Source organism: Macaca fascicularis, chromosome 6 (genome assembly GCF_037993035.2).
Source record: "Macaca fascicularis isolate 582-1 chromosome 6, T2T-MFA8v1.1".
NCBI classification, from domain to species: domain Eukaryota; kingdom Metazoa; phylum Chordata; class Mammalia; order Primates; family Cercopithecidae; genus Macaca; species Macaca fascicularis.
In genome coordinates, this window is record NC_088380.1 from 55,736,314 (window position 1) to 55,760,716 (window position 24,403).

At 39.8% G+C, this 24,403-nt stretch overlaps 1 protein-coding gene, 1 non-coding gene and 1 pseudogene across 8 annotated transcripts in view; 1 reads left to right on the top strand and 2 right to left on the bottom strand.

The window, feature by feature from the left end:
* Positions 1 to 3,519, bottom strand: part of EMB (embigin) — a 75,406-nt gene extending 71,887 nt beyond the window's left edge. For 6 of the 7 annotated variants that reach the window (XM_073995123.1, XM_065546239.2, XM_065546238.2 and 3 more), the window contains exon 1: positions 3,261 to 3,519. In XM_073995123.1, coding sequence (XP_073851224.1) covers positions 3,261 to 3,375 — 115 coding nt within the window. In that variant the 5' untranslated portion in view covers positions 3,376 to 3,519. Of the gene's footprint in view, positions 1 to 2,372; positions 2,717 to 3,260 lie in introns of all 7 variants that reach the window. The other variant, XM_073995122.1, reaches the window with a different exon arrangement.
* Positions 3,520 to 11,676: 8,157 nt separating this feature from the next.
* Positions 11,677 to 11,804, top strand: LOC123574273 (small nucleolar RNA SNORA31). Its single transcript, XR_006699159.2, has one exon. It is a non-coding gene; the product is annotated as a small nucleolar RNA SNORA31 (small nucleolar RNA).
* A 10,486-nt stretch (positions 11,805 to 22,290) lies between these two features.
* LOC102127143 (translation initiation factor IF-2, mitochondrial pseudogene) lies at positions 22,291 to 23,806 on the bottom strand (annotated as a pseudogene).
* Positions 23,807 to 24,403: the final 597 nt, after the last annotated feature.

A 24,403-nucleotide genomic window follows, 5' to 3' on the forward strand; every position in this document is an offset into this window, starting at 1 on the left:
AGCCATGTCCTCTGGAAGTTAAAAGGATCATTTAAAATGATTCTACTGCAAACATTTTTCAAAAGATAAACATGACCCATTTCTCCAATTCATGCCATGTAATAGTAATAATAATGATATTTAAATACTCCCATTGATGTATCCTTTACAAAGATATATTACATGTCTTATTTAATCAAAAAACCTTAAAAGAGTCCCTGTACCTAATTTTATTCTAGGACTCAAACTGTGTCAGCATGTCATTCAGTGCAAGTCAGACATTTAGATGCATAGGCTATGCTGTCAGTAGCTCTGAACTTTCATAGACATTTCCAATTAGCTCAGAGAGACAATTGGATATTGTGCTTAAGCACTGTGTTTAAGAAAACGGGCACTGGATGGACCAATGCCAAATTTCCTGCTCTACTGCTTAACTAAGTATGCGTATTTGGGCAATTACTTAACTTAAGCCCCAATTTCTTCATCTTGAGCCCAGAAGGTCAAGGCTGCAGTGAGCTGTGAATGTGCCTCTGCCCTCCAGCCTGAGCGACAGAGTTAGAATTCCCCAGGAGTGCAGAGGTTCTCAGAACTGCGATACTCTCAGATGAATTTTGAAAGGTGAAACAGGGATAGAAGAACTGGGGATAACTAGAAGGGAGAAAAACGTCCTGGACAATTCTTTTTTTTTTTTTTTCCAGCTGGAACTAAAAAAAATGCTAACTCATAGGGCTATATATATATAACAATTCTTATTATTAAAATTTGACTCAAAGTCTTAAGTTAACAGAAAACCCATGTCCAAGTATGTAGGTCTATACATCTAGGTAAAAAAATATCCAGTAAACCTCACAATATCCTTTGGCAAAGAGAAAACTAAATTTCACAGAGATCAATACAGAATCTAGAAAACAAGCTGAGAGTGCCTGACAATTTTTAATTCTGGCTTAAATTCGATGCTAACATCATAACTTTTGTCTTGTACATTACTCCACAATTTTAGCTTAAGTGGAGCTAAAAGGACAGAACTTACACCATATACATAGAGGGACATCCTCTCCCCCCATTAATCTTATTGATTTACACCTTCATTTATTCCACTTTCATTTGTTTCCTTTTTTCTCTCTCTCTCTTTAGAGATAATCTCTGCATATCAACTTAACCCTGATGCCTATGGAATAAGTATTTACCTAACAGTGCACTCTCTAGACCATATCATTTTAAAGCTGTGGTTTTTAACCAGCTTAAAATCACATTTAAAGCTACACAGGGAGCTGATAAAAATTCTTAATGCCCACACTGAATACCAAGCCAAATGAACCAGAGTTTCATAGGGAAAGATCCAGGTATCAGAATTTTTCAAGCTCTCTGGTGTTTCTGACATACAGTCAAGTAGAGAATCAAACTTCTACAATGAATCCAGAATGCACTGGTTCTCAGAACTGCAATACTCTGAGGTGAACCAGGGATAGAAGAATTGGAGATACCCAGAAGGGGGAAAAATGTCCCGGACAATTCTGTTTCTTTTACTTTCTTTCTTTCTTTTCTTTTTTTTTTTTTTTTTTTTTTGAGACTGTTTTGCGCTGTCACCCAGGCTGGAGCTTAGTGGCACCATCACCATGATAGCTCACTGCAGCCTCAAACTTTAGGCTGAAGCAATCTTTCTGCCCTGGCGTCCCAAGTACCTGGGACTACAAGTGTACATCACCACAACCACACTTTAAAAAGTTTTTTTTTAATAAAGAAAGGACCTTGCTATGTTGCCCAGGGTGGTCTTGAACTCCTGGATTCCAGCCATCCTCCCACCTCAGCACCCAAAAGTGCTGGAATTACAGGCCTGGACAATAAGTGGTATGATGGAAAAGAGATGTGGCACAAGGAAATTTAGAACTAGAGCAACCCAAGATGTTCTGTCCAAGTTGTTAACAACGAGACCTTTTAAAAGGCATTTATAAAAATTAATAGTCTTACCTTTTGATTAGCCTTCTTTCTCTATAGTGTATTACAAAAATTCCACATATTACAAGCCCACGAAAATAAATTCCCATGTGAGTTTGAAAACTTTTTGTAGAATAATGTCCCAATTTTAGTTACTGGTGGCCAATATTTACCTTGAGAGTAGCTTGAGAGGTGGTGGTGTTTTATTACCCTTACTGGCTGCTAACATTTGTGACACAGAAACCTGCAATAGGTTGGATGGACTCCTTTCAACATGAAAAGTAATTATAAACAGGTGAAGGTAAAATGGCAATTTTCGTGTTGGCTTTGGTAATGTTTTGCACGTAATCCCTCTGTCAAAGTGTCTTAAACAATAAAACAGCAAGCACTAATCACACACACACAAGCACACACACATTTTGTTTTCAAAGATCACAGTGTAAAATGAAGATACACACACGTTATCCTGTAAGTTGTGGATCTTTGGTTGGCTGGTTGGTTATGAAGTTTTTTCCCCTCTCAGCTCTAAAAAAAAAACATCCTTGGCAAGGTGAGGTGGCTCACGCCTGTAATCCCAGCACTTTGGGAGGCCGAAACGGGCAGATCATCTGAGGGTGTGAGTTTGAGACCAGACTGACCAATGTGGAGAAACCCCGTCTCTACTAAAAATATAAAATTAGTCTGGCGTGGTGGCTGGCGCATGCCTGTAATCGCAGCTACTCTGGAGGCTGAGAGAGGAGAATCGCTTTAACCCGGGAGGCGGAGGTTGCGGTGAGCCGAGATCACGCCACTGCACTCCAGCCTGGGCAACAAGAGCAAAACTGTCTCAAAAAAAAAAAAAAAAAAAAAAAAAATTCCTCAAAGCCAACCCACCTGCCAAGAGGAGGGAAGGAGGTAAGGGGGAGCTTTACTCTGGAATCAAGAAAAGGGAGTAGGCCTTGGGAAAATGTGGCTTTCAAAATTCATTCCACATTTGCACAAGCCAAGTCGCTAGCTGGTCCCTGCATCCACCTACACACCCCACTGACCTCTTCCTAGGAAAAACCACACTCTACCCCGTTACCTACGCCCCCGAATTGTGGGGCGCTGTTTGTTCAATCTCTCCCCAAAGAGCGCAGGAGCGCGAGCCGCCCCAGTTCCAGGGTTCAGCTTAGGTGACACAAACGTAGCCAATGGGAGGCCGCCGCCGCCAATCGCCACCCACCCTTACCAGCATCCCGGCGCCTCTCCCCGCCACCCTTGCCCGGCGCGCCGGCGATGCCCTCTGCCCGCGGGGACCCAAGCCTCGCGCGCCCCTTCCTGCGCGCCCTCCGCCCTCCCTACCCTGGCCCCTGTAGCCATCACACCTGGGGCACTGCCGTCCGCCGAGCTTGGGCGCGCGGTGGCGAGAAGGCACTGGAGGAGGAGGAGCAATCGGGGCGTAGGCGCCCTGGCCGCCAGCAGGCCGGGGAGGGCGCGCATGGCGCCGGAGGGTCCGCCTCGGTCCTCGTGGAGACTGCTCTCTCAGCTCGCTGCCGCGGGTGTCCGGAGTCCCTGCGCACACTCGCCTGTGGCCCGGCGCCCGCAGTCAGTGCCGGCGGCAGGACGCTGAAGAAAAGGCGGAATGGGAGGGGCCCGGCCGCCTTGCCCTACTCCCCCGAGACGCTCTCACCGCGCCCGGCCCTCCACCAATTATGCAGCCCTCAGCCGGCTGCTGGCGTTCCCGGATGTGCGGTGCTACTTCCCGGCTGCAGCCTCTCTGGCCTCCGCCCTCTCGGCTCTAGCAGGTCCAGGTCGGGAGAGAGCTTGGGCAGGTTGTGTCTAGCCCATCTGCTGGGGAGAGGTTGAAACTCTCCCTGCAGGCTGGCCTTTGCACTTCACCTGAGGCAGGTTTCACTAATTTGCTTTGATGGGACACATGAGAGTATAGAAGACTTTTCTCCTCCCCGACCCCGGACATCTTTGGACTTTCTTATGAGGGAGGCTTGTTTTTGCTGCAGGTGTAAAGGTTCTATCCAGCTGCCAGACAACTTGTACTAATCTTTCTTTGCTTTGCCTACCAATCACACACACCCTCTCTTCTAGCCTCTGAAGGCTTCACTGGTTTTCTCTGGGTGAAGGTTTCAGAGTCCCAAGGCCCCATACCGTGTCTGATTTTACTTTATTTTTGTTTGTTAAGCCTAACAGCTTCTGAGGAGCCACCTAGAGCTCAAGAAGCAAAAGCTACTGAAAGTAGATACTATGTAAACTGCACAAGACGTTGACCTTTGTTAAATCTGAACACTGTTTAAGACAATGCTATCTCTTACCCACAAGGCTGTAGTTTGAAATTTTCAGTGCTCTGAACCAAATTAAATAAAACAACTAATTAGTGCTTTATCCAGGAGGGAAGGAGAAATCTATGTTATAACATTGAAACACATTGATTTGATTTCTCTCTGGGATGTTATAACACATTAAAAGATATTTTATAGATTTTTCACGAGCTTTGTTTCCTCTCCCTGTATTTTTTGAAGTTCAGCTTTCACGTTCGTAAATTCAAAGTATATCAGCGTCAAAAAAAAAAAAAAAAGGATTGGAAATAACGTAAGAGACAGATTTTGAAAATAGAACTATTTAACAAAACCTATGCTTACTCCAGGCAGGAATGGTTAATTTTTAATTGGTACGTATTACTAAAACATGTCCGTTTCTGGTCTAGTATTATATGCGCAAAACTTTGGAAACAATGTAGATTCTTCAAATTGGCAGTGAGAGAATATGAATAATACAATTCATTCAACAATATCATCTACCAGGTGCCAGTCATTGTGTTCAAAAGAGGCTGGATAGGAACACATGCACAAATGCATGCATGCACACATGTACACACACACACACACACACAAATTAGACAACTGTTTATCAGTGAATGACAAATCTCAGAAAAGCCTCTTCTCAGAAAGTTATGGTCACAATGATTAAAATCTTTTGAATGAAATTTTAAAAGATGCCTTCAAGGACTAAGTCTTATTACACTGTTGACCCTCTCAGGGCATTGACAGGACTTGCTAAACCCAAATTGCCTAATCAATGGCAACTACATCACGCCTCTTTCTTTCTACCCTGCATCTGGTCTCAGGACTAACTGAACACATTTCCCTATAATTAGGTAGAGTGTCAACAGTAAGCACTTCTCACCTCAAACTAAACTCTGACTGACTTTTCCCAGTTAGTCTCTTAAAATCCTTAGACACAAATTCACCCTTCTTCTAATGAGCTGAACTTACTTAAAGAAACATTTTTTCAGTCGAATCAGCATATTTATGACCAGAAAAACTTACTTGCCCAGGTTGATGCTGAGCCCCACTGTTGCTTTTGCTGTTAGAACAAAAAAGTTGAGAAAGAAATATAATTCTCATTTTGCTAAGCATTTTAAAAGTCTTTTCATCATTGTTCCTGTTCTATATTTAGATATTTGACATTTCCAGCCTTATCCACACTCCACTTTTTCAAATGCTCCATATCCTTTAAAACCAGCTTATCAACTACCTTCCCTACATAACTTTTTCTGACCTTTCTGGTCCAAATTGACCTTTCCCTCCTTGGTGAAATAAATATTGCAACAAGCACTTTGACACTCCCATCATCATAAAGTGTATAAAAGGGGAATAAGGGTCCTTTGTTTTCTCCCCTTGAGTTAGGTGAGCTCTGTGACTCCCCTAACCTACTGAATATTGCTGAAGAGATATTGTGTGGGCTGGCTGGGTGTGGTGGCTCAGGCCTGTAATTCCAGCACTTTGGGAGGCTGATGCAGGTGGATCACAAGGTCAGGAGCTCAAGACCAGCCTGGCCAATATGGTGAAACCCTGTCTCTACTAAAAATGCAAAATAAAATTAGCTGGGCATGGTAGCGCATGCCTGTAATCCCAGCTACTTGGGAAGCTAAGGCAGAAGAATTGATTGAATCCAGGAGGCAGACCTTGCGGTGAGCCAAGATCACACCACTGCACTCCAGCCAGGGCAACAGAGCAAGACTCTGTCTCAAAAAAAAAAAAGAGAGAGAGAGAGAGAGATTGTGTGGGCTTTCTGTTCCGGACCACAAGAGCTTCCACTTCCTTTCTCTTGGAGACCTTGCTCACAGAAGACAGTTCCCTGGTAAAAAGTACTACTGTATTACCCTTAGACTGCCACACTGTGAGAAACCCAAATGCCATGGAGGAACCCGTAAAAATAAAGTCAGGTCAAGTAAAAAAGGAGTATGAAGATTTATTATACATACAAAAGAATAGTTCACAAACCGGAAGACTTCAAATCAAAAGTAGTAAGAAACTTGACATGAGAGTCACAGTGCAGCTTATAAAGCATCAGTGAGGAAGTGCATTGACCTCTATTGTGGCTGGCTATTAAAAACTTACATTCCTTTTTGGGCAAGTAGAGCTGTATAAGCTTAGTTGTCTCTAACAGTTTGGTTCAATTTCATCATACTAACAAGAAAGGAAAGCTTAACTTTTGTTAATGTTTAGAAATTGCATTTCAGGGAAATCAGGATAGCTTAAATTTTGGTTATGTGGCTATGAGTGGTTGACCTAGGGATATAATGTGTCCTCCATTTTGATTCTACTTTAACAAATCCCCCATACAGGACCTTAAATCATTGTTGAGTGTTTACTTTGCTGTGCAGAAGCTTTTTAGCCTGATTCAATCCCATTTGTCTATTCTTTCTTGGTTGCCTGTGCTTTAGAGGTCTTACACAAAATATTGTTTCTCAGACTAATGTCCTGGACCACTTTCCTGAAGTTTTCATCTAATCATTTCGTAGTCATAGTTGCAGGCCTTAGATTCAAACCTTTAATCCATTTTAATTGTATTTTTGTGTATGGTGAGATATAGAGGTTTAGTTTCATCCTTCTACATGTAATTACCCAGTTTTCCCAGCACCATTTATTAAATAGACTCTCATTTTCCCATTGTATGCTCTTGGTACTGTTGTTGAAGATGAACTGGTTGTCAACACATTGATTTATATCTGGGTTCTCTATTCTGTTTCATTGGTCTATGTGTCTGTTTTCTTGCCAGTTCTATGCTAATTTGATTACTATAGCTTTTTTTTTTTTTTTTTATCTTTAACTGTTGTTGTAAGTTCCAGGGTACATGTGCAGACTATGCAGATTTCTTAAGTAGGTAAATGTGTGCCATGGTGGTTTGCTTCACAGATCATCCCATCACCTAGGTATTAAGCCCAGCATGCATTAGCTATTCTTCCTGATGCTCTCCCTCCTGCAACACCCCACCCCAACAGGCCCATCATGTGTCCACGTGGTCTCATCTTTCAGCTCATTCAGGTGAGAATATGTGGTGTTTGGTTTTCTGTCCCTGCGTTGGTTTGCTGAGGATAACAGCTTCCAGCTCCGTCTATGTCTCTACAAAGGATATGATCTCATTCCTTTTTATGGTTCAATAGTATTCCATGGTGTATATGTACAACATTTTCTTTATCCAGTCTACCACTGATGGGCATTTGGATAGATTCCATGTCTTTATTATTGTGAATAGTTGGTTACTATATCTTTTTTTTATTATTATTATACTTTAAGTTCTAGGGTACATGTGCACAACGTGCAGGTTTGTTACATATGTATACTTATGCCATGTTGGTGTGCTGCACCCATTAACTCATCATTTACAGTACGTATTTCTCCTAATGCCATCCCTCCCCTATCCCCCAACCCCAAGACAGGCCCTGGTATGTGATGTTCCCCACCCTGTGTCCAAGTTTTCTCATTGTTCAGTTCCCACCTATGAGTGAGAACATGCGGTGTTTGGTTTTCTATTCTTGCGATAGTTTGCTGAGAATGATGGTTTCCAGCTTCATCCATGTCCCGACAAAGGACGTGAACTCATCTTTTTTTATGGCCACGTAGTATTCCATGGTGTATATATATTCCACATTTTCTTAATCCAGTCTATCATTGATGGACATTTGGGTTGGTTCCAAGTCTTTGCTATTGTGGATAGTGCCGCAATAAACATACATGTGCAAGTGTCTTTATAGTCACATGATTTATAATCCTTTGGGTATATACCCAGTAATGGGATCGCTGGGTCAAACGGCATTTCTGGTTTTAGGTCCTTGAGGAATCATCACACTGTCTTCCACAATGGTTGAACTAGTTTACACTCCCACCAACAGTGTAAAAGCGTTCCTATTTCTCCACATCCTCTCCAGCACCTGTTGTTTCCTAACTTTTTAATGATCACCATTCTAACTGGTGTGAGATAGTATCTCATTGTGGTTTTGATTTGCATTTCTCTATGACCAGTGATGATGAGCATTTTTTCATGTGTCTGTTGGCTGTATACATATCTTGTTTTGAAAAGTGTCTGTTCATATCCTTTGCCCACTTTTTGATTGGCTTGTTTGATTTTTTTTCTTGTAAATTTGTTTAATTTCTCTGTAGATTCTAGATATTAACCCTTTCCCAGACGGGTAGATTGCAAAAATTTTCTCCCATCCTCTAGATTGCCTGTTCACTCTCATGGTAGTTTCTTTTGCTGTGCAGAAGCTCTTTAGTTTAATGAGATCCCATTTGTCTATTTTGACTTTTGTTGCCGTTGCTTTTGGTGTTTTAGTCATGAAGTCCTTGCCCATGCTTATGTCCTGAATGGTATTGCCTAGGTTTTCTTCTAGGGTTTTTATGGTTTTACATATAACACTTAAGTCTGTAATCCATCTTGAATTAATTTTCGTATAAGGTGTAAGGAAGGGATGCAGTTTCAGTTTTATACATATAGCTAGCCAGTTTTCCCAGCATCATTTATTAAATAGGGAATCCTTTCCCTATTTCTTGTTTTTGTCAGGTTTGTCAAAGATCAGATGGTTGTAGATGTGTGGTGTTATTTCTGAGGACTCTGTTCTGTTCCATTGGTCTATATCTCTGTTTTGGTGCTAGTACCGTGCTGTTTTGGTTACTGTAGCCTTGTAATATAGTTTGAAGTCAGGTAGCATGATGCCTCCAACTTTGTTCTTTTTGCTTAGGATTGTCTTGGCTATAAGGGCTCTTTTTTGGTTCCATATGAACTTTAAAGTAGTTTTTTCCAATTCTGTGAAGAAACTCATTGGTAGCTTGATGGGGATGGCATTGAATCTATAAATTACCTTGGGCAATATGGCCATTTTAACGATATTGATTCCTCCTATCCATGAGTGTGGAATGTTCTTCCATGTGTTTGTGTCCTCTTTTATTTCACTGAGCAGTGGTTTGTAGTTCTCCCTGAAGAGGTCCTTTACATCCCTTGTATGTTAGATTCCTAGGTATTTTATTCTCTTTGAAGCAATTGTGAATGGAAGTTCATTCATGATTTGGCTCTCTGTTTGCCTGTTACTGGTGTATAAGAATGCTTGTGACTTTTGCACATTAATTTTGTATCCTGAGACTTTGCTGAAGTTTCTTATGAGCTTCAGGAGATTTTGGGCTGAGACAATGGGGTTTTCTAAATATACAATCATGTCATCTGCAAACAGGGACAATTTGACTTCTTCTTTTCCTAATTGAATACCCTTGATTTCTTTCTCTTGCCTGATTGCCCTAGCCAGAACTTCCAACACTATGTTGAATAGGAGTGGTGAGAGAGGGCATCCCTGTCTTGGGCCAGTTTTCAAAGGGAATGCTTCCAGTTTTTGCCTATTCAGTATGATATTGGCTGTGGATTTGTCATAAATAGCTCTTATTATTTTGAGATACGTTCCATCAATACCTAGTTTATTAAGAGTTTTTAGCATGAAGGGCTGTGGAATTTTCTCAAAGGCCTTTACTGCATCTGTTGAGATAATCATGTGATTTTTGTCTTTGGTTCTGTTTATATGCTGGATTACATTTACTGATTTGCGTATATTGAACCAGCCTTGCATCCCAGGGATGAAGCCCACTTGATCATGGTGGATAAGCTTTTTGATGTGCTGCTGGATTCAGTTTGCCAGTATTTTATTGAGGATTTTTGCATCAATGTTCATCAGGGATATTGGTCTAAAATTCTCTTTTTTTGTTGTGTCTCTGCCAGGCTTTAGTATCAGGATGATGTTGGCATCATAAAATGAGTTAGGGAGGATTCTCTCTTTTTCTATTGATTGGAATAGTTTCAGAAGGAATGGTACCAGCTCCTCCTTGTACCTCTGGTAGAATTCGGCTGTGAATCCATCTGATCCTGGACTCTTTTTGGTTGGTAGGCTATTAATTATTGCCTCAATTTCAGAGCCTGCTATTGGTCTCTTCAGGGATTCAACTTCTTCCTGGTTTAGTCTTGGGAGAGTGTAAGTGTCCAGGAAATTATTCATTCCTTCTAGATTTTCTAGTTTATTTGCGTAGAGGTGTTTATAGTATTCTCTGATGGTTGTTTGTATTTCTGTGGGGTCGGTGGTGATATCCCCTTTATCATTTTTTATTGCATCTATTTGATTCTTCTCTCTTTTCTTCTTTATTAGTCTTGCTAGCAGTCCATCAATTTTGTTGATCTTTTCAAAAAACCAATTCCTGGATTCATTGATTTTTTGGAGGGTCTTTTGTGTCTCTATCTCCTTCAGTTCTGCTCTGATCTTAGTTGTTTCTTGCCTTCTGCTAGCTTTTGAATTTGTTTGCTCTTGCTTTTCTAGTTCTTTTAATTGTGATGTTAGAGTGTCAATTTTAGATCTTTCCAGCTTTCTCTTGTGGGCATTTAGTGCTATAAATTTCCCTCTACACACTGCTTTAACTGTGTCCCAGAGATTCTGGTATGTTGTATCTTTGTTCTCATTGGTTTCAAAAAACATCTTTATTTTATTTATTTATTTATTTATTTTTTATTATTATACTTTAAGTTCTAGGGTACATGTGCATAATGTGCAGGTTTGTTACATATGTATACTTGTGCCATGTTGGTGTGCTGCACCCATCAACTCATCAGCACCCATCAACTCATCATTTACATCAGGTATAACTCTCAAGGCAATCCCTCCCCCCTCCCCCCTCCCCATGATAGGCCCCAGTCCAAAAAACATCTTTATTTCTGCCTTTATTTCATTATGTACCCAGTAGTCATTCAGGAGCAGGTTGTTCAGTTTCCATGTAGTTGAGCACTTTTGATTGAGTGTCTTAGTCCTGAGTTCTAGTTTGATTGTTCTGTGGTCTGAGAGACAGTTAGTTATAATATCTGTTCTTGTACATTTGCTGAGGAGTCCTTTACTTCCAATTATGTGGTCAATTTTGGAATAAGTGCAATGTGGTGCTGAGAAGAATGTATATTCTATTGATTTGGGGTGGAGAGTTCTGTAGATGTCTATTAGTTCTGCTTGCTGCAGAGATGAGTTCAATTCCTGGATATCCTTGTTAACTTTCTGTCTCGTTGATCTGTCTAATGTTGACAGTGGGGTGTTAAAGTCTCCCATTATTATTGTATGGTAGTCTAAGTCTCTTTGTAAGTCTCTAAGGACTTGCTTTTTGAATCTGGGTGCTCCTGTATTGGGTGCATATATATGTAGGGTAGTTAGCTCTTCCCGTTGAATTGATCCCTTTACCATTATGTAATGGCCTTCTTTGTCCCTTTTCATCTTTGATGGTTTAAAGCCTGTTTTATCAGAGACTAGTATTGCAATCCCTGCTTTTTGTTGTTGTTGTTGTTCTCCATTTGCTTGGTAGATCTTCCTCCATCCCTTTATTTTGAGCCTATATGTGTCTCTGCATGTGAGATGGGTCTCCTGAATACAGCAAACTGATGGGTCTTGACTTTTTATCCAATTTGCCAGTCTGTGTCTTTTAATTGGACCATTTAGTCCATTTACATTTACCTTTAAGGTTAATATTGTTATGTGTTTTGGTTTGCACTAGGATGCAAAAGAAAAATCCCTGCACTTTCTGTCTGTCTTTGTGGCAGCCCAGATTGAATTGGGGAATACATCTACAGCCTAGAAATGTAGGCTATGTTAATGGTAATGTAATTTTTGCAATGTAATGTTTGAAAAATATTAATGTAGTTTTTGTTTTTACAGTAACAAATTTGGCAATTACTGACAAAAACAAGCAATGGGCTCTACATTCTGTTCCATTTTTCTAGATACTAGACCTTTGTCAGATGCATAATTTACAAAAATTTTCTCCCAGTCTGTAGGTTTTCTGTTTATTCTGTTGATAGTTTATTTTGCAGTGCAGGAGATATTTACTTTAATTAGGTCTCATTTGTCAGTTTTTGTTTTTGTTGCAATTGCTTTTGGTGCCTTCTTCATGAAATCTTTGCCAGTGCGTATGTCCTGAATGTTATTGCCCAGGTTGTTTTCCAAGGTTTTTATAGATTTGGTTTTTACATTTAAGTGTTTTCTCCATCTTGAGTTAATTTTTCTATACGGTATAAAGAAGGGGTCCAGTTTTAATTTTCTGCATGTGGCTAGCCAGTTCTTGAACAAGGAATCCTTTCCACATTGCTTGTTTTCATCAGGTTTGTCAAAGATCAGATAGTTGTAGGTGTGCAGTTTTATTTCTGAGTTCACTGTTCTGTTCCATTAGTCTATTTGCCTGTTCTTATACCAGTACCATGCTATTTTGGTTACTGTATCCCTGTAGTATAAAGTCAGGTAGGGTGATGGCTCCTGCTTTGTTTTTGCTTTTTTTGTTTGTTTGTTTGTTTTGCTATTTTTGCTTAGAATTGCCTTAGATATTCAGGCTCTTGTTTGGTTCCATATGAATTTTAAAATAGTTTTCTCTAATTCTGTGAAGGATGTTGATGGTAGTTTAAGGGGAATAGATTCTTTACGATATTGATTCTTCCTATCCATGAACATGGAATGTTTTTCCATTTGTTCATGTCATCTCAGATTTATTTGAGCAGTGGTTTGTGATTCTCCTTGTAGAAATCTTTCACCTGCCTTATTAGCTGTATTCCTTGGTATTTTATTCTTTTTGTGGCAATTGTGAATGGAATATCATTCATGATTTGACTCTTGCCTTCACTGTTTTTGGTGTTTAGGAATGCTAGTGATTTTTCCACATCGATTTTGGATCTTGTGACTTTGCTGAAGTTGTTTATCAGCTTAAGAAGCTTTTGGGCTGAGATAATGGAGTTTTCTAGATATAGGATCATGTCATCCACAATGAGAAATAGTTTGACTTCCTCTCTTCCTATTTGAGTACACTTTATTTCTTTCTCTTGCCTAATTGCCCTGGCCAGAAATTCCAATGCTATGTTGAATAGGAGTGATGACAGAGGGCATCCTTGTTTTATGCCAGTTTTCAAGGGAAATGCATACAGCTTTTGCCAATTCAGTATGATCCTGGCTGTAGATTTGTCATAGATGGCTCTCATTATTTTGAGGTTTGTTCCTTCAATAGCTAGTTTATTGGGGGGTTTTTTACGTGAAGGAATGTTGAGTTTTATCAAAAATCTTTTCTGCATCTATTGCGATAATCATGTGGTTGTTTGTCTTTAGTTCTGTTTATGTGATTAATCACACTTATTGATTTGCATATGTTGAACCAACCTAGAATCCCAGGGCCTACTTGACTGTGGTGGATAAGCTTTTTGATGTGCTGCTGGATTTGGTTTTCAAGTATTTTGTTGAGGATTTTTGCATCAATGTATATCAAGAATATTGGCCTGAAGTTTTCTTTTTTGTTGTATCTCTGCCAGATTTTGATATCAGGATGATGCTGGCCTCATAGAATGAATTAAGGAGGAGTCCCTGCATTTCAATTTTTTGGAATAGTTTCAGGAGGCCCATTGCTTGTTTTTGTCAGTTTTGTCGAAGATCAGATGGTCATAGGTGTGCTGCCTTTTTCCTGGGCTCTACATTCTGTTCCAATTTTCTGTGTGACTGTTTTTATACCAGTACCATGCTGAAGGAGTTTTCTGGCTGAAACTATGGGGTTTTCTAGATTTAAAATCATGTCATCTACAAAGAGATATATTTAGAGTTTCTCACTTTCCATTTGGATGCCCTTTATTTCTTTCTCTTGCCAGACTGATCTGGCCAGAACTTTCAATGATATGTTGAATAGGAGTGGTAAGAGAGAGCATTCTTGTCTTGTGCCAATATTCAAAAGGAATGCTTCCAGGTTTTGACCATTCAGTATGATGTTGGTTGTGGATTTGTCATAGATGGCTCTTACTATTTGAAGTACATTTCTTCCATACTTAGTTTATTGAGTTTTTAACATGAAGGGGTGTTGAATTTTATTAAAAGCTTCTTTTGCCTCTATTGAGATGAGCATGTGGCTTTTGTCTTTAGTTTTGTTTATGTGGTTAATCACATTTATTGATTTGCATATGTTGAACTAACCTTGCATCCCAGGGATGAAGTCTATTTGAGCATGATGAAATAGCTTTTCGTGTGCTGCTGGATTTGGTTTGCAAGTGCTTTGGTTTTTTGAGGACTTTTACATAGATACTCATCAAGGATATTTTTGGCCTGAAGTTTTCTTTTTTTGTTGTGTCTTTGCCTGGTTTGGGTGTCAGGATGATGCTTCATAGGATAAGTTGGGAGGAGTCCTTCTTCCTTAATTTTTGAAATAGTTTCAGTAGGAATGGTACCAGTTCTTTTCACATCTGGTAGAATTCAGCCATGAATTCATCTGGTGCTGGGATTTTTTGGTTGGTAGGCTATTTATTACTGATCCAATTTTGTTCCTTGTTATTGGTCTGTTCGGGAATACTGTCTATTCCTGGTCCTGTCTTAGGAAGATGCATGTGTCCAGGAATTTATTCTTTTCCAGGTTTTCTAGTTTGTGTACGTAGTGGTGTTTTTAGTAGTTTCTGATATCTATTTTTCTTTCTGTGAGGTCAGTGGCAACATCCCCATCATCATTTCTTTCTTTTTTTTTTTAATCAAACAGAGAATTTCAGTTTAATGTGTTATGATTTATTTTTATTTTTGAACAAAGTGGGCATTTTTAATGGTAACAAATGAACCACTACTGTGAAGAAAAATAAAACTACAAAATTTAACAGTTGTGTTATGCCGGTCAGTCAAATTTTGGGTGCCTATGCACAAACCATTCTTCACAGCACTGCACTACCTATCATGGCAGCAATTATGCAAGGCTCAAAAGGGACTCACATCAAATTATCATCGCAGTGTTAGTGGAGCTCACTCTTGGCATATATTAAACTTATTTCGTTACACCACGGTAATATTTGAAAGAAGCACAGTCACCTTATTTTCTAATCATTGTTTTCTTCATAAGCACAAAGCTAAAGCCCACAGTAGGTGGTGAAAGCTGAGAACATCTTCTAAACATTGATTCAAAATGACAGGATATAATCTTTTCCTTGATGAAATTTCTGTATTTTTTTTTTCATTTTTTTTTTATTATTATACTTTAAGTTCTAGGGTACATGTGCATAATGTGCAGGTTTGTTACATATGTATACTTGTGCCATGTTGGCGTGCTGCACCCATCAACTCGTCAGCACCCATCAACTCGTCATTTACATCAGGTATAACTCCCAATGCAATCCCTCCCCTCTCCCCCCTCCCCATGATAGGCCCCAGTGTATGATGTTCCCCTTCCCAAGTACAAGTGATCTCATTGTTCAGTTCCCACCTATGAGTGAGAACATGCGGTGTTGGTTTTCTGTTCTTGCGATAGTTTACTGAGAATGATGGTTTCCAGCTGCACCCATGTCCCTACAAAGGACACAAACTCATCCTTTTTGATGGCTGCATAATATTCCATGGTATATATGTGCCACATTTTCTTAATCCACTCTGTCACTGATGGACATTTGGGTTGATTCCAAGTCTTTCCTATTGTGAATAGTGCTGCAATAAACATACGTGTGCATGTGTCTTTACAGCAGCATGGTTTATAATCCTTTGGGTATATACCGAGTAATGGCATGGATGAGTCATATGGTACTTCTAGTTCTAGATCCTTGAAGAATCGCCATACACTTTTCCATAATGGTTGAACTAGTTTACAATCCCACCAACAGTGTAAAAGTGTTCCTATTTCTCCACATCCTCTCCAGCACCTGTTGTTTCCTGACTTTTTAATGATTGCCATTCTAACTGGTGTGAGATGGTATCTCATTGTGGTTTTCATTTGCATTTCTCTGATGGCCAGTGATGATGAGCATTTTTTCGTGTGTCTGTTGGCTGTATGAATGTGTTCTTTTGAGAACTGTCTGTTCATATACTTTGCCCACTTTTTGATGGGGTTGTTTGTTTTTTTCTTGTAAACTCGGTTGAGTTCTTTGTAAGTTCTGGATATTAGCCCTTTGTCAGATGAGTAGATTGCAAAAATTTTCTCCCATTCTTTAGGTTGCCTGTTCACTCTGATAGTAGTTTCTTTTGCTGTGCAGAAGCTCTTTAGTTTAATTAGATCCCATTTGTCAATGTTGGCTTTTGTTGCTATTGCTTTTGGTGTTTTAGACATGAAGTCCTTTGCCCATGCCTATGTCCTGAATAGTATAACCTAGGTTTTCTTCTAGGGTTTTTATGGTATTAGGTCTAACATTTAAGTGTCTAATCCATCTCGAATTAATTTTCGTATAAGGTGTAAGGAAAGGATCCAGTTTCAGCTTTCTACTTATGGCTAGCCAATTTTCCCAGCACCATTTATTTAATAGGGAATCCTTTCCCCATTTCTTGTTTTTCTGAGGTTTGTCAAAGATCAGATGGCAGTAGATGTGTGGTATTATTTCTGAGGACTGTGTTCTGTTCCATTGGTCTATATGTCTGTTTTGGTACCACTACCATGCTGTTTTGGTTACTGTAGCCTTGTAGTATAGTTTGAAGTCAGGTAGCGTGACGCCTCCAGCTTTGTTCTTCTGACTTAGGATTGTCTTGGCAATGCGGGCTCTTTTTTGGTTCCATATGAACTTTAAAGTAGTTTTTTTCCAATTCAGTGAAGAAACTCATTGGTAGCTTGATGGGGATGGCATTAACTCTATAAATTACCTTGGGCAGTAAGGCCATTTTCACGATATTGATTCTTCCTATCCATGAGCATGGTATGTTCTTCCATTTGTTTGTGTCCTCTTTTATTTCACTGAGCAGTGGTTTGTAGTTCTCCTTGAAGAGGTCCTTTACATCCCTTGTCAGTTGGATTCCTAGGTATTTTATTCTCTTTGAAGCAATTGTGAATGGAAGTTCATTCATGATTTGGCTTTCTGTTTGTTTGTTACTGGTGTATAAGAATGCTTGTGATTTTTGCACATTAATTTTGTATCCTGAGACTTTGCTGAAGTTGCTTATCAGCTTAAGGAGATTTTGGGCTGAGACGATGGGGATTTCTAAATATACAATCATGTCATCTGCAAACAGGGACAATTTGACTTCTTCTTTTCCTAACTGAATATCCTTGATTTCTTTCTCTTGCCTGATTGCCCTAGTCAGAACTTCCAACACTATGTTGAATAGGAATGGTGAGAGAGGGCATCCCTGTCTTGTGCCAGTTTTCAAAGGGAATGCTTCCAGTTTTTGCCCATTCAGTATGATATTGGCTGTGGGTTTGTCATAAGTAGCTCTTATTATTTTGAGATACGTTCCATCAATACCGAGTTTATTGAGAGTTTTTAGCACGATGAGCCGTTGAATTTTGTCAAAGGCCCTTTCTGCATCTATGGAGATAATCAAGTGGTTTTTGTCTTTGGTTCTGTTTATATGCTGGATTACATTTATTGATTTGCATATGTGGAAACAGCCTTGCATCCCAGGGATGAAGCCCATTTGATCATGCTGGATAAGCTTTTTGATGTGCTGCTGGATCTGGTTTGCCAGTATTTTACTGAGTATTTTTGCATCGATGTTCATCAGGGATATTGGTCTAAAATTCTCTTTTTTTGTTGTGTCTCTGCTAGGCTTTGCTATCAGGATGATGTTGGCCTCATAAAATGAGTTAGGGAGGATTCCCTCTTTTTCTATTGATTGGAATAGTTCAGAAAGAATGGTACCAGCTCCTTTTTGTACCTCTGGTAGAATTCGGCTGTGAATCCATCTGGTCCTGGACTCTTTTTCATTGGTAGGCTATTAATTATTGCCTCAATTTCAGAGCCTGCTATTGGTCTATTCAGGAATTCCGCTTCTTCCTGGTTTAGTCTTGGGAGAGTGTAAGTGTCCAGGGAATTATCCATTTCTTCTAGATTTTCTAGTTTATTTGCGTAGAGGTGTTTATAGTATTCTCTGATGGTTTTTTGTATTTCTGTGGGGTCGGTGGTGATATCGCCTTTATCATTTTTTATTGCATCTATTTGATTCTTCTCTCTTTTCTTCTTTTTAGTCTTGCTAGCAGTCTATCAATTTTTTTGATCTTTTCAAAAAACCAATTCCTGGATTCAGTGATTTTTTGGAGAGTTTTTTATGTCTCTATCTCCTTCAGTTCTGCTCTGATCTTAGGTATTTCTTGCCTTCTGCTAGCTTTTGAATGTGTTTTCTCTTGCTTCTCTAGTTCTCCTTTAATTGTGATGTTAGAGTGTCAATTTTAGATCTTTCCTGCTTTCTCTTGTGGGCATTTAGTGCTATAAATTTCCCTCTACACACTGCTTTAAATATGTTCCAGAGATTCTGGTGTGTTATATCTTTGTTCTCATTGGTTTCAAAGAACATCTTTATTTCTGCCTTCATTTTGTTATGTACCCAGTAGTCATTCAGGAGCAGGTTATTCAGTTTCCATGTAGTTGAGCACTTTTGATTGAGTTTCTTAGTCTTGAATTCTAGTTTGATTGCACTGTATTCTGAGAGACAGTTTGTTATAGTTTCTGTTCTTGTACATTTGCTGAGGAGTCCTTTACTTCCCATTATGTGGTCTATTTTGGAATAAGTGTGATGTATTGCTGAGTAGAATGTATATTCTGTTAACTTGGGGTGGAGAGTTCTGTAGATGTCTATTAGGTCTGCTTGCTGCAGAGCTGAGTTCAATTCCTGGATATCCTTGTTAACTTTCTGTCTCATTGATCTGTCTAATGTTGACAGTGGGGTGTTAAAGTCTCCCATTATTATTGTGTGGGAGTCTAAGTCTCTTTATAAGTCTCTAAGGACTTGCTTTTTGAATCTGGGTGCTCCTGTATTGGGTGCATATATATTTAGGGTAGTTAGCTCTTCCCGTTGAATTGATCCCTTTACCATTATGTAATGGCCTTCTTTGTCTCTTTTGATCTTTGATGGTTTAAAGCCTGTTTTATCAGAGACTAGGATTGCAATCCCTGCTTTTTTTTGTTCTCCATTTGCTTGGTAGATCTTCCTCGATCCCTTTCTTTTGAGCCTATGTATGTCTCTGCATGTGAGATGGGTCTCCTGAATACAGCAAAGTGATGGGTCTTGACTCTATCCAGTTTGCCAGTCTGTGTCTTTTAATTGGAGCATTTAGTCCATTTACATTTAAGATTAATTTTCTTATGTGTGAACTTGATCCTGCCATTATGATATTAACTGGTTAGTTTGCTCGTTAGTTGATGCAGTTTCTTCTTAGCCTCGATGGTCTTTACATTTTGGCATGTTTTTGCAATGGCTGGTACCGGTTGTTCCTTTCCATGTTTAGTGCTTCCTTCAGGATCTCTTGTAAGGCAGGCCTGGTGGTGACAAAATCTCTAAGCATTTGCTTTACTTCTCCTTCACTTATGAAACTTAGTTTGGCTGGATATGAAATTCTGGGTTGAAAATTCTTTTCTTTAAGAATGTTGAATATTGGCCCCCACTCTCTTCTGGCTTGTAAAGTTTCTGCCGAGAGATCTGCTGTTAGTCTGATGGGCTTCCCTTTGTGGGTAACCCGACCTTTCTCTCTGGCTGCCCTTAAGATTTTTTCCTTCATTTCAACTTTGGTGAATCTGGCATTTATGTGTCTTGAGTTGCTCTTCTCAAGGAGTATCTTTGTGGCATTCTCTGTATTTCCTGAATTTGAATGTTGGCCTGCCCTACTAGGTTGGGGAAATTCTCCTGGATGATATCCTGAAGAGTGTTTTCCAACTTGGTTCCATTTTCCCCCTCACTTTCAGGCACCCCAATCAGACGTAGATTTGATCTTTTTACATAATCCCATACTTCTTGCAGGCTTTGTTCGTTTCTTTTTCTTCTTTTTTCTTTAGGTTTCTCTTCTCACTTCATTTCATTCATTTGATCCTCAATCACTGATACTCTTTCTTCCAGTTGATCGAGTCGGTTACTGAAGCTTGTGCATTTGTCACGTATTTCTCGTGTCATGGTTTTCATCCCTGTCAATTCGTTTATGGCCTTCTCTGCATTAATTATTCTAGTTATCAATTCTTCCACTCTTTTTTCAAGATTTTTAGTTTCTTTGCGCTGGGTACGTAATTCCTCCTTTAGTGCTGAGAAGTTTGATGGACTGAAGCCTTCTTCTCTCATCTCGTCAAAGTCATTCTCCATCCAGTTTTAATCCGTTGTTGGCGATGAGCTGCATTCCTTTGCAGGGGGCGATGTGCTTTTATTTTTTGAATTTCCATCTTTTCTGCCCTGCTTTTTCCCCATCTTTGTGGTTTTATCTGCCTCTGGTCTTTGATGATGGTGACGTACTGATGGGGTTTTGGTGTGGGTGTCCTTCCTGTTTGTTAGTTTTCCTTCTAACAGTCAGGACCCTCAGCTGTAGGTCTGTTGGAGATTGCTTGAGGTCCACTCCAGACCCTGTTTGCCTGGGTATCAGCAGCAGAGGCTGCAGAAGATAGAATATTGCTGAACAGCAAGTGTACCTGTCTTTTTCTTGCTTTGGAAGCTTCCTCTCAGTGGTGTACTCCACTGTGTGAGGTGTAGGGTGTTGGTCTGCCCCTAGTGGGGGATGTCTCCCAGTTAGGCTACTCGGGGGTCAGGGACCCACTTGAGCAGGCAGTCTGTCTTTCTCAGATCTCAACCTCCGTGTTGGGAGATCCACTGCTCTCTTCAAAGCTGTCAGACAGAGTCGTTTGCATCTGCAGAGGTTTCTGCTGCTTTTTGTTGTTGTTGTTTAGCTGTGCCCTGTCCCCAGAGGTGGAGTCTACACAGACAGGCAGGACTCCTTGAGCTGCTGTGGGCTCCACCCAGTTCGAGCTTCCCAGCCACTTTTTTTATCTACTTAAGCCTCAGCAATGGCGGGCACCCCTCCCCCAGCCTCGCTGCTGCCTTGCTGGTAGATCACAGACTGCTGTGCTAGCAATGAGGGAGGCTCCGTGGGCGTGGGACCCTCCCGGCCAGGTGTGGGATACAATCTCCTGGTGTGCCCGTTTGCTAAGATCCTTGGTAAAGTGCAGTATTGGGGTGGGAGTTACCCGATTTTCCAGGTGTTGTGTGTCTCGGTTCCCCTGGCTAGGAAAAGGGATTCCCTTCCCCCTTATGCTTCCCAGGTGAGGCATGCCTCGCCCTGCTTCAGCTCTGGCTGGTTGGGCTGCAGGAGCTGACCAGCACCGACTGTCCTGCGCTCCCTAGTGAGATGAACCCAGTACCTCAGTTGAAAATGCAGAAATCACCTGTCTTCTGTGTTGCTCGTGCTGGGAGTTGGAGACTGGAGCTGTTCCTATTCGGCCATCCCCATCATCATTTCTAATTGTATTTATTTGGATCTTCTCTCTTTCCTTCTTTATCAATCTAGCTAGTAGCCACTCTATCTTATAACTTTTTCAAAAAACCAACTCCAGCATTCATTGATTTCTTCAATGTTTTTTCATGTCTCTATTTCCTTCAATTCAGCTCTGATTTTGGTTATTTCTTGTTTTCTGCTGGATTTGTGGTTGATTTGTTTTTGCTTCTTTAGTTCTTTCAGTTGTGATGTTAGATTATTAATTTAAGGTTTTTCTGCCTTTTTGATGTGGACACTTAGTGCTATGAAATTCCATTTTAACACTGCCTTAGCTGTGTCCCAGAGATACTGGTATGTTGAATCTTTGTTCTCATTTGTTTTGAAGAACTTCTTGATTTCTGCTTTAATTTAATTATTTACCCAAAAGTGATTCAGGATCATGTTGTTTAATTTCTATGTAATTGCATGGTTTTGAGCTATTTGCTTAGTCTTAACTTCTATCTTTATTGCACTGTCCGTCTGAGAGTGTGTTTGGGATGGTTTTGGTTTTGCAGAGGATTGTTTTATGTCCAATTATGTGGTCAGTTTTAGAGTATGATCCATTTGGTGATGAAAAGAATGTATATTCTATTGTTTGGGGTAGAAAGTTCTGTAGAGGTCTATCAGGTGCATTTGGTCCAATGTTGAGTTCAGGTCCTGAATATCTTTGTTACTTTTCTTCCTGAATGATCTAGCTAATATCCTCAGTGGAGTTGTGAAGTCTCCCACTATTATTATTGGGAATCTACACCTCTTTGTAGGTCTCTAAGAACTTGCTTTATGAATCTAGTTGCTCCTGTGTTGGGTGCATATATATTTAGGTCTTCTTGTTGAATTGAATTATTTACTATTATGTAATGTACTTCTTTGTCTTTTTTTTTTTTTTTTTTGAGCTATTTACATTTTTAATGTAATTTTAAAATCCTGGATCCCAAAAAGTCTTGGCTTGAAATTGCTTTTCTTTATAACAAACAATTTTATTTCCCACCTTAAATTCTATATTTTCGTCATCTAAATTGATACTACAATCCATTCCAGTTTTGACATTTTTTTAGTGTTTCAGTGAGGTTAATGATCCCCTCCAGATTACATGTCCATTACAGGTTAATTTAATTTTTTTTTTCTAACTGTCCCTTTTGGACTCTGCAGCAATTCACAGGAACTTTTTTCTTCCCTTCTGTTATAAAGAAGGTAGCTAATATAGACCTTTCACCTACTGGGTGCTCTTCCACAGCACAGAGTAATCTGCTGCTCACTTCCTCTTGCAGATCTCCAACAAGACGGTAAATTATTTTGTGAAGTGTAATTTTTACTCCTTTTTTGCAGTTAACTGTTGGATAGCATTGCCTGTATTCACATTAAAGTCATATATAACACCATCAAATCTTTCAGCAAGGTTGACATCATTTGCCCTTATATCACCCACTCCAAAATGTTCTAATTCTAGTTCACACTCGTGTGATGCATCATAGGTATCTATAATGTTCAAAATAGCCTCAGCAGATCATCAACATCACTTTTAATAATCATAGGAAGTACATTTGAATGTCTTTCCATTTTCTCTTTTGGCTTTAAGGATGTTTGTTCTTTTCTTTCTAAATACTTTAGAAATGATCTTTCCTTCCACTGCACATTGCCATACTTCTCACGGGCTTTTTGATGTGCTTCTTGGTGTTCCTTTGACTTTTCTTCTATTATTTTCAGATCCTCTTGACTTTTCTCCTGTTCTCGTTCATACTTCCGCCAGTCAAGGAGGATTCAGATTCTACTTCAAGAATTTCATCTCCAGCAGAAGGAAGGTCTCTCCAGCCTATAATTCCCACTGCCATGCTGAGATATGGCTCATCGATTGTTTTTCCATTTTAATCAAACATTAAGTGTACTTTTGTCCAACTTTTCCCGGCAACCAGAACAGAGTCTTCTCTTAAAGTTTCTCTTTGAATTATAGCTATAGTAAAAGGACCTCTTCCTTTGTGACTCTATTACTGTTCCTTCCACTGGACCAGTGAGTTCTGCTTTCAATTCTAACATTTCCACAGTTGTTCTTCTCTCACAGCCATCAGATTATCACCTGTAACTGCAGAGACAGGCAGTGTTTGAACATAACCTCCATAATCTTCACACAGCACATCATAAGCCAGCAGCTCTTTTTTCACTTTCTCAGGGTCAGCCTCAGGTTTGTCACATTTATTTATGGCAAGGACAATAGGAACTTGAGCATCTTTGGCATGCTGAATAGATTCTATACCCCATTATCTTCAGCTACAACCAATATGACAATGTAAGTGACATGAGCCCCTCTGCTCTCATTGCTGAGAAAGTAGCAAGTCCTAGAGTATCAAGAAAAGTTATCTTTTCCCCAGAAGGCGGACACACAACAAAGGCACCAATGTGCTGAGTGGTGCCTCCAGCTTCCATTGCTGCCATTTCAATTTTCCCTTTTTTTTTTTTTCTTTTCTTTTCTTTCTTTCTTTCTTTCTTTTTTTTTTTTTTTTTTTTTTTTTAACTCATGGTTTGGCTGTTTGTCTGTTATTGGTGTATAAGAATGCTTGTGATTTTTTTTTTCTTTTTTTTTTGAGACGGAGTCTTGCTCTGTGGCCCAGGCTGGAGTGCAGTGGCTGGATCTCAGCTCACTGCAAGCTCCACCTCCCAGGTTTACGCCATTCTCCTGCCTCAGCCTCCCAAGTAGGTGGGACCACAGAAGCCTGTCACCACGCCCAGCTAGTTTTTTGTATTTTTTTAGTAGAGACAGGATTTCACCGTGTTAGCCAGCATGGTCTCGATCTCCTGACCTCATGATCCGCCCATCTCGGCCTCCCAAAGTGCTGGGATTACAGGCTTGAGCCACTGCGCCCGGCCATGCTTGTGATTATTGTACATTGATTTTTTATCTTGAGACTTTGCTGAAGTTGCTTATCAGCTTAAGGAGATTTGGGGCTGAGACGATGGGGTTTTCTAAATATACAATCATGTCATCTGCAAACAGGGACAATTTGTCTTCCTCTTTTCCTAATTGAATATACTTTATT